The sequence below is a fragment of the Syngnathus floridae genome, chromosome 7 (genome assembly GCF_059516105.1).
Source record: "Syngnathus floridae isolate MCC-2025c chromosome 7, RoL_Sflo_1.0, whole genome shotgun sequence".
Lineage (NCBI taxonomy): Eukaryota > Metazoa > Chordata > Actinopteri > Syngnathiformes > Syngnathidae > Syngnathus > Syngnathus floridae.
The window spans coordinates 14319105-14328964 of NC_142419.1; the positions used below are offsets into that span (position 1 = coordinate 14319105).

General features: G+C 47.8%; 2 protein-coding genes across 2 annotated transcripts; both read right to left on the minus strand.

Annotated features, from left to right (window-relative positions):
• Positions 1 to 1358: 1358 nt before the first annotated feature.
• Positions 1359 to 3251, minus strand: lpar6a (lysophosphatidic acid receptor 6a). Its single transcript, XM_088380468.1, has one exon. It carries the CDS (start codon positions 2695 to 2697, stop codon positions 1615 to 1617), a length of 1083 nt encoding a protein of 360 aa, XP_088236594.1. The 5' UTR covers positions 2698 to 3251; the 3' UTR covers positions 1359 to 1614.
• A 1176-nt stretch (positions 3252 to 4427) lies between these two features.
• rcbtb2 (regulator of chromosome condensation (RCC1) and BTB (POZ) domain containing protein 2) lies at positions 4428 to 9416 on the minus strand. The gene is made up of 12 exons (XM_088380464.1): positions 9203 to 9416; positions 8411 to 8552; positions 7936 to 8086; positions 7705 to 7871; positions 7453 to 7611; positions 7071 to 7178; positions 6855 to 6997; positions 6587 to 6777; positions 6160 to 6286; positions 5310 to 5449; positions 5106 to 5236; positions 4428 to 4978 (listed from the first exon to the last, which is right to left on the minus strand). Exons 2-12 carry the CDS (start codon positions 8534 to 8536, stop codon positions 4838 to 4840), a joined length of 1584 nt encoding a protein of 527 aa, XP_088236590.1. The 5' UTR covers positions 8537 to 8552; positions 9203 to 9416; the 3' UTR covers positions 4428 to 4837.
• Between the last annotated feature and the right edge of the window lie 444 nt (positions 9417 to 9860).

Sequence of the window (9860 nt, forward strand, 5' to 3'; positions counted from 1 at the left end):
TGAAAAGGCACGCCAAGCATTCAAGGGCGGGAAATGCTTCATTATCCGAAGCAGAGACTCCCGTCTGCCCCCACCGCCGTTGTCGTCCTCCTCCTCTTCCGACTTTTGCGACATCTTGAAAGGAGGAATTTGCAAGGAGTGAAAGAAGGAAAGAAATGTCTTTCATGCAGCTTTTTTTTGCCTGATAAAAACAATGTCTTGGTTTCAGAAATTTTGTGAGGTCACCCTTTTTTTATCTTATCTTCAATGGGGCATGTACATGAAATAAATGTCTTCAAAGTAATTTCTTTGAGGTGACAATTTTACAAGAACAATCTTTGATGCAAAAATTGTCCGGTCCTATTATTAGTTTAACCAAAATGCTTCTACATGTCTGGAAATGGCCGCCTTCAACCGACAGGAAGTGGACCGTTAGATGGTCCGGGCTGGCATGACCCCGATGGAGCTTGTCAGCCTCAACACAGCTGCTGTGTGCAAGCACGATAGCCTCGCGTAGCCTCGATGCAAAAATTAAAAATAAAACAAGATAATAAAAAAGCTCCCTTGAAAAAAAGAGCAAGCAGAATGCGTGTCTGTGTCTTGTCAGAGGCGGAGGTCAGCTTGATTAGATAAGCTTTGTATATGCAAACGAAGCTTTGTTTATTACCTCCCCCAAGGAAGAAGATAGAGTACCAGTTGTAGGTTTATTGTGACCTTTTTTCCCCAGCCGCTATTTTGAAAGTGTGAAACAGCAAATATTTGGATTTTCTATCACGACCAGGGTCTGTTTTGACAACAGCAATGGAGTCCCGCCCACGCCCTTGACTCAACCTAAAGGTGGCATGGGAATCCACGTCACACCCAGCCATCTGTTTTGCACTGTTGGAAGCAAAACCAGTTTGAATGTTCTTCCTAAAATGGGGGAAAGAGATAAAAAAATAATTTGCAAACAACCCTAAAACCTGTTTTTATGTTGCAGCTCATGTTTAAGGGTTTTAAAAGAAAACTTCTACTGATGCCCTTATTTTTTTTTTTTTTACAAAACATTGTACACTTGTATGTACATATTCCCCCACAGAGGCACGCAAACATACGCTTTATCTAACCTCCCCCAAAGAAAGCGTGGCTGGTCATCAATTTCGAGCAGTTTCTATTCACAGATATGATCTGCTTTATCAAAAAAATTTCCCGCTTGCGTGCATGATTTCTCTCAATGGTTGCGCAAAACTTCCGTACAGGAACTTGGCACTCCCTGCTAGAGTGAAGCGAGATGCTCGCTTCCTCAATCTGGCTGCAGCCTGAACGCTGGAAGCAAGTGTAGTAAAGTATGCGTCATCCCAAACTGGTACCGCATCTCCATTTATGTAAAGAAACAAGTGTTTTGTTTTGCTTTCTGGTGCAAATGGTTTTATTTAAGCTTTTCATCCACTGCTGTGCTCAAAAAACCCATCCGACCTTTGACCCCGCATGTTAATTTAAGTGTACTAAAAGTAGCAACAGATACACAAGCATTTCCAAAAGTGTTCACTCCTTTCCAGGTGGTTGCGTAATTTCAGGATAATTCCCGAGTGCACAGGGCCTCATAAATCCACAAAGTCGGAATTTAGAGCTCATAAAAAAAGATCCAAGAGAGCGTCACACTGAGGACTCGTTGAGCAGCATCTTGGATTTGAGGTTCCTCAGGCCGCACTGCAAGTTGGAGCTGGATTCCGACTGCAGGGCCTCGGAGAGTTTGGCGTCACACGGCTTCCCCGTCAGCGACTTCCTCTTGATGGAGTTCTGAATGGTCTCCGAGGTGAAGTAGTAGACGATGGGGTCGAAGCAGCAGTTGGAGACGGCGAGGCACAGCGCCACAGGGTAGATGGTACGCACCACTGACTCGGCCAGGCAGCCCTTCAGCGTCTTGGTGCGCACCAGCGAGTAGAAGACCAGATTGACGTTGTACGGGATGAAGCAGAAGCAGAAGGTGCTGAGGTGCACGGCGATCATGCGCAGGATCTTCGTCTTGTTCAGCTTTGCGCCGCCGTCCCGGCTCACCTTCTGGGGGCGCCGCAGGGTCTGCAGCACCCTGACCGAGCAGCCCACGTTGAGCAGCAGCGGAAGGATGAAGCCCACCGTCTCGATGAAGATGACCACCTTGGACAAGTGCAACTTCCACTGGCTGGAGGAGAAGTTCTCGAAGCAGAAGGTGGCATTGGTGCGTTGGCGCTGCCGCGATGTGGTGTCCAACAGGAAGCCCGTGGGCAGGCTGCCCGACAGCACCAGCACCCACACGGCGGCGCACACCAGCTTGGCGTTGCGCTTGGTACGCAGCGTCCGAGAGCGGAAGGGGTGCACGATGGCCAGGAAGCGGTCCACGCTGATGCAGGTGAGGAAGAGGATGCTGCCGTACATGTTGGTGTAGAAGAGCGACACAGAGACCTTGCAGAGCACGCTGCCGAAGGGCCAGCTGCGGTTGATGAAGTAGAAGACACGCAGCGGCAGCGTGAAGACGAAGAGCAGGTCGGACGCCACCAGGTTCATCATGTACGTGGTGGTCTCGTTGCGCAGCTTGAGGGTGCAGGTGAAGATGTAGATGGCCACCATGTTGGTGACCAGGCCCACTACAAACACCACGCTGAACACCGTGCTGTACAGTGGATACTTGAAGCTGTCGTTCTGGCTGCAGTTGCCCGCCGAGATGTTGCCGGGACCCAGCGGCGGGACGCCGTTGAACATCTTGGAGATGGAAGCTCCGTGGAACAGCGGCTCTGTTTAGCAACTGTCCACTTTTATTCCGGACACTGGTGGGGACCTATTGAGGTCATCGCTGATGCACGGGTCTGAGGATAGCCCAAATTCCTGGACCTTGGAAACTTGTTCCCAAGGATTCAAACCTCTCGACTCGTCCTCGACGTGACGGCCATCCTTGATATCCTCGCGAAAGTCCAGCTCATGGTGGAGAGCGCCAAGGGGGGAGCCGGCGTGCCCCTTCCTCCCCCGCCACCGTGCGGCTCTAGGCTGAGAAGTTGCACAAAAGGAAGCCGGGCATATCTATAAGATGAGGAGAATGGAGAGCACCAAAGTCCTGGCTTAGTCCTCTTCTTCCCTCGCAAAACCAGAAGTCAGAGCAAGTCACGATTGGTCTTCACTGGCTTGTTTCTTCTTTGCTGGGTTATCTCAGTGAGGAGCAGCTGCCTACTTCTCCTTTGTGCCGTTGGCTCGCTCGCTCGCTCCCCCCTCTCCCTCGATTGCTCTCTCACTCAGTCACACACACTTTTGTACTTTGACTGGGCTGGGACTCGGTCCACTTCCCCGCCCCCCGGACCCTCCCCCCTCTCCCTTTGTCTGCTCCCACAGGACTCACAAATGCTGCATACTTGTCTTTTTCTTGTCATTTCACAGTGAGCTCGCATTTGTCACTGTATTTCCGAACACAAAAATATATTTACTCCAGAAAAAATATTTGCGTATCAATTATTTGTTCGTTTTTGCCCTAAAATTAAAAAAAAAATTCAACTTTTGGTAGTTACATGCATTTTTTGACGGATTTTCTAGGGATAAAAAAATCTGGACTGTTACTGTAAACTTTTAAACTATAATTTCCCCCCCCTCATTGGCAGCAGGATTGTTTTCCTATTCCAGCTCTGACTTGAAACACAAAAGTTGTCTACTATAGGCAAGAAAATAAACAGCCGAGTGAACATTCCAGAAAACACACACTCCTGCCACGCAACCTCCGCAATTGTCTTTAGCTTAAAAACAATCCCCTGACATTCAAACAAGCACAGGCTGAACAAAAACAGCACAAGACGTGCTCCAATTCCCAAGACTGCTGAAGCTCTCACAATACCAGGAAGTATGCTGCCCCCCCCCCCAGTTCTTGAGGCCAATGCTGAGGCCTTGAATGGCGAGCGATGTCAGGTGACATCACGCTTCGACGGCATCACGTTGGAATTCCTGCGAACAACACGAAGAGATTGAAGCGTTCCCACTTTGAGCACGTTAGCGTGCAGCTCCATGTTTGGCTCGCCTTGTAAAGCAACCGTCCGCCCCCACAACGGCACACCTGTGCAAACAACCACACTAACAGCGTCAAACTGTAACAACGGAAAAATTTCTCGCGTGGGTTTTTGAAGGTCACACATGGAGAACAACTAAACAATAACTGAAAACACTAACAGGACATGGTGTCCTATGCATGCCATGCCAGTAGGTGGCGATATTATTTTGTGACCGTACACTGGCAACAAGAAGATTAAATGATTATCAGTTAGTATCATACATGATAACGCCAAAGGAAGGTGAGACGAAAGGTCACAATCGATACTTGGGAGCGCTTATAAAAATTCTACACACCCCTATTAAAGTGCTATATTTTTGTGATTCTTTTTTTCCTTTGGGGGGGGTCGCCACAGCATATTGTGCATTGTTCTACCTCACTCTAGCTATCAAGAAGACAAGACAAGTTTGATTGTTTGCTATGCTTCCTTTTTTTAAATACAGATTACATAATGTAACATAGTGCAACTGGTATAAAAGTGTAAATGTTCAGTAACATTTGCAGTCCTAGCAGGCGATCGTTTTTTTTAAGCCTGCATACCCCCAAAAATACAGGTGGCATACATTACACCACAAAAAGCTGTAAACAATACCACGAAGGGGAAGTTCTTGTCATCGTTTTCTACCACCCAGAAGAACGCAATCATAATGAAGAAAAAAAATAATGAAACAAGCAGAACTTTTGGTCTTTGTGGTCTTCATCTTTGGAAAAAAAAATGATAGGGCTTCATTTACCTTAGGGAGTGTTGGACTCCTAAACATTGAACGGTAGCGGCGTTATCACAAGTAAGGGCGGAGAGGATTTTTTTTTTCTCTGTCAGTTTCTGAAGGCCCCGTGGCGGCTGGCTTTGCCGATAAAGTTTTTGAGCAGATCGTGGTCCATCTCGGCGAAGGCCTGCGTCTGTGTGACCGATGTCAGGTGGTTGACGCAGAACTTGAAACAGAACTCCTCCAGGTCCTAAAAGGGATCAAGTCTGGTCAGCAGGAAGGAAAGCGAATCTCAGGCGTCTTTAAAATCACAAATCCATACTTGGGAGGGGGGATGAAAAATAAAAAAAATGAGAGCATGTTTCCCAGGAGCTTACCCGGGCTTCGTACTTGACGGCAGCCGAGAGCAGAGTGATGGCGTTGTCCTCCGAGATGCCCCTCTTGATGGTGTCCTGGCACAGCCTCTTGAGCCTGCTCTCCCGGTAGAAGGTGGCCAGGTCCAGCAGGCCTGAAAAAGCCGAGGGGGGCGCAGAGGAAGGAGAGCGGTCCATACCGTTGGTTGTGTTACCGAGTGTTCTTACCCACAGCATCCTCTGGTGGCAGATTTATGGAATCGGTGTAGAGGTACTCCAGGAAGGCTCGGTACACCAGGAAGGGGAACTGCTGGATTTCAATGGTGTCCTCATCCGTTTCATTCAGCAGCACACGGAAATATTCACACCTGCGGAGGAATAATGAAAAAAATAACCATTTGGAATCAAAGGAATCTGCCAAGCCTGAATGAAAAGGGGGGGGTAGTGATTGCTAATGCCTGCATAAAAATGTCAAAACTACGATGTAATGGCAGCATAAAAAGATGTTGCCTCCATAAAAAAGGGGGAAGTACTATTTCATGCCTGTGTTAAAAGAGAGAACATAAAACTGAAAGCAAAGTCATACTTTCATCAAATATGAGCTGAAGAGCTCCATCATCGTATCGAGGCTGCGTCCTGTGTGTGCCTTTTCCAGCGGCCTTATCTGTACAACATGCGGAGCTGAACAAACATAGACTTCCTCAGTTAAAGTGCAACTCCAGCAGCTCAGTGGACACGCGATCCTCGCGCCACAGGCAGGCGTTTTTGAAGTGCTGCATATCCGCGGCGTACTGAGGTTAACGCCGCCGCCGCTGCCGACGCAGCAAGCAGACTGTCTGGCTCCTTCCGAGTAACAAGAATGTAGATGCTCCGTGTCCGGGGAACGCCGTTATAAAAAGACTAACGCGGAAACAATACGTCTGCCTGGGCTTCCCCTTTTGACACCGAGGGGAAACGCCGCCGCGGACACGCGGTGTTCTTTCACCGCAGCACGCTGGGAAAAGTTCGACCTTCCCTACGTGACAACGGACGTTTTGCTCAATCGACTGCTCGCTCTGGTTGACAGAATTAAACTTACCTTATTTTTAGTAGAGCTTTGTGCACATGGATGGACTTTCCGTCCACTAGGAACTTCAGATCTGAGATCTCGGGGCTGTCAAACTCTTTTTTCAGCGATTGTGCCACCGTCAGGTAGTCGTCACTGTCTGCGGCACGTGGGGGGGAAAAAAAAAAGTCTCTTAAGGTTTTTGAAATCCAATAAACAATAAAACAAAAGAACGTAAAATGGGCACAGTGAGCGTGACATGTTTGCAGTCGAGTCAGAAGGAATGAGCAGGAAACAGACTTTCCTGTTTTTCCATTTCTTCGAATGCTTCCACGGTCACATAAAAGAGCCCGCTTGCATGACAGCCCGCTAACAATACGGTCATAAAAAATATCTATGGAGATGTAAAACAAAGTGTAGCGTGAAAGGGCTTTAACAGAAATTTTCCCCACGGGCTCACCGACGGTGAGAAGGTGCCACGAGACGGCGGGCGTGGCAAAGCAGGCAAAAACGTCGTCGGTGCAGGTGAAGTGCGTGAGGTGCGGGTTGGTCACCACCTGACCACGACACTGGCCCCACATCAGCACCTGGCCGCTCTGCGTCTTGGCGGCGGACGTGTGACTGGTGTGGCATGCGGCCACTTCCACGATGCTGCGGGGGGGGATACAGCGGTGCCTTTAATTCACTCAAGCACTTCTACTTAGCATGTCGTGCGGGTGTTTACGCACCTCTCCTTGTCAGTGCTGATGAGCGTGGCGAGAGAGTAATTGTTCTTGTTGCCCGTGCCCAGCTGGCCGTACGAGTTGGCCCCCCAGCTGTAAACAAAGCCATCGTCGGAGAGCGCCAGCGTGTGCGCGTAGCCGCAAGCCACCTGCGAGGCGGGAGAGAAAAGGGCCTGGGTGCGCTTGCTGATGTCATTAAAAGGCAAACGGTCTCACTCTTACCTGGACGACCTTGATTCCCTGAAGAGCCGCCACCCTGCACGGCGTCTGCTGGTTGCCGGTATTGCCCAAACCCAACTGACCGTTGCAGTTGTAGCCCCAACCATAGATCTGCAACAGGGGGGGTGAGATAGGCTCACGTCGCTAGCTCCTCCCTTATTGGAAGCATCTTCTGACATCATCGCACCGCTAGCGCTCAAATTGAACTTTTCTTAATTTAGTGTTTTAACCAATTTCTCACTGCAGGACGAGGCTTAAAGTTCTTCATCGTTTGAAAGAAAAAAAAAAAAAGTCTCCTGAAAGGAATTTTGCTAATCTTTAATGATGCTCTGACCAATTACAAGATCCAATTGTGAGTGGATTTGCAAGTGAAAGAACTCGTTACCTCGCCGTTGTCCAGCACAGCCATGGAGCACAGTTGCCCACAGGCGATGTTGACCACCACTTTGCTCTGCAGGCAACTGCTGACCCGGCGCGGCGAGGGTTGGTTGGCGCTGGACCCGGATCCCACCTGGCCTGAGTTGTTGTAGCCCCAGGCGTACACCTGAAGGCAGGGGTGACACGTTTGCTGGCTTAAATTAAAAAAAAAAAAAGTTGTATATAAGATGAGGTGGGAAAGACGCGTAAGGATCAGTACCTCTCCTTCTGTGGTAAGGGCAATGGTGTGGTGAGACCCACAGGCCACTTCGATAACCTTCTTGTTCTGCAGGTTGGTGGAGACCAGGGCGGGGGTCAGCCCGTGGATGGTGGTCCCGTTGCCCAGCTGACTGTAGCCATTGTGGCCCCATGCGTACACCTCGCCATCTGCGCAGAAAGTCGTTCAAGTTTCCTTGAAATAGGCTGCAAACTATTGCCAGCTTTATGTTACCCGAAGTGGCGACCACCACGTGCGGTCCGGTTCCGTAGCTAAGCGACACAATCTTCTTGCCGCAGAGGACATCGATCCTGCGCGGCTCGATGGTGCTCTGCAGGTCGCCGAGGCCCAAGCAGCTGCTACAGTTGGTGCCTAGACCGAAGACCTGCACGCAGACAAAAAGGCACCGCATTTCCAAATATTCAAGCGGACTTCATGCTTTAAACATGTAAGGTGGCATCGGGAGCAAACATCTTTGCAAATTGAGGACTTGGACGAACAAAGTTGCAGATTGTGGTTCTTTAAGGGGCATTGCAGAACAAAACAAATGAGCTGGTTGAATCTCCGCCCTCGCTGTCTAGAATTAAGTCCTGACGGCTAAAGATAGCGCCATTCCATCTGCTTACCCCCCCCATAGCCTCAGCACGTCACATGTATCTGAAACCTGGTTCGACCCGGAATGCACGAGGCTGAGACTCGCCGTCGTTACCTCGTCATTGACGGTGACATAAAGGGCTTCGTTGGCGCCGGTACCAAAAACGCACGCCTGCCGGATGAGGCGGAGTTCCTCAGGCGGGAGGAGGGCAAACACTGGCCACTTCCCCACGTCCAGCATGCCACTCGATCACTCACTGTGGCACAAGAAGGGTTGGGAAACCACAAAGAAATATGTTCAAGATGATCAGATGTGAAATGTCAAGATTTATCTTGGAGTCTTACAAAACCAAAATTGTAATACAACAAACCCAGGAGGATTCCCCCAATAGAAAATCTACAGGTAAAAGATGCTGATAGATGGTGGCAAATTACAAATTATGTCTAAACGAAATTCCTCCTCACGTCACCATACTTGGTTGAGATCATGTCGCCAGATGGCACCAAAGCAAAAATGAGAATTAAATTTTTTGTTGAAAATGTAAATCTAAGTTCCATTGTAGTTTACAAATCATCATACCAATTGTTTTGCATAGTGACTGGAATAACTTAATTGTAAATTCCCTGAACGATTAAATTGGAAATATTGGACAATAAAGATCACACATTGAAACGTTGCATAGGGTGATGATGACACCATCGCGTTGGTCTGACATCAACAAAAAATATTATTTTTTCCGAGCGACAATTGACAACACTTGCTGAACTTGATTTGACAAAAATTAAAACGTCATAATGCACTTCTGAAAAGTAGCAGTAGTCACCCCATTAGCTCGAGAGGCTAGGCTAAAAACAACGGCCATCCCAATCAAAAGCGATAAGCTGTCATGTTTCACTTGACGGTTACCTTGCTTGTTGATAGACAGAGCAACTCTTTAGTATTTCCTAGACGCCGTCTACAAGTTGGTTTGTAAAGTTATCCTGGAAACAAGTTTAACAGGTCAAGTGGGAGTCTGGTTCATCGTTAAGGCAGGTTGACAACTTGGCAAAACGCCGCAACCTAGTGCTGCTACACACATCCGCTAGTAGCTCCGTTAGCTTAGCATCTGCCGGGTAGCGGAACTTCCGGTATCTTGACGCTGCATTAAAACGCATCACGAATTTTATTTCATTTAAAGAATGTACTGTAAAACATATGCACATCTATTCGAAATATACAAATGCACACCTCAAAATGAAATAAAAAATATTAATATGACGATTTTGTTAATTTACGCGAGTGTCATGATTTTACTTCTGGATGCTGCCATTGGTACTACTTCCGGTATATTGATTTGTTCAAGCATCAAGGTTTTCTCAAAATGTATGGATTCCGAACACAACGGTGATGTGCATATCCATGAAATTGTTTTAATTAATATACGTTATTTTTAAAATTATATTGGCGTTATTTTTTACATTTTGTATAAATACGTCATTCAATACCGTCATACAATTTTTTAAAATCCGAATGATAGTAACAGCAATTTACTATTTGTTACGTATTGTACAGTATACAGGTATTA

Excerpts from the sequence above, each read along its gene's own strand:
- rcbtb2 (XM_088380464.1), bottom strand. The coding sequence starts at position 8,536 with ATGCTGGACGTGGGGAAGTGGCCAGTGTTTGCCCTCCTCCCGCCTGAG. Across the intron at positions 6,998-7,070 it reads AGGGAATCAAGGTCGTCCAG|GTGGCTTGCGGCTACGCGCA; the intron begins GTAAGAGTGAGA and ends CCCGCCTCGCAG. Across the intron at positions 5,450-6,159 it reads AAAGCTCTACTAAAAATAAG|GTGTGAATATTTCCGTGTGC; the intron begins GTAAGTTTAATT and ends ATTCCTCCGCAG.
- lpar6a (XM_088380468.1), bottom strand. The coding sequence starts at position 2,697 with ATGTTCAACGGCGTCCCGCCGCTGGGTCCCGGCAACATCTCGGCGGGC.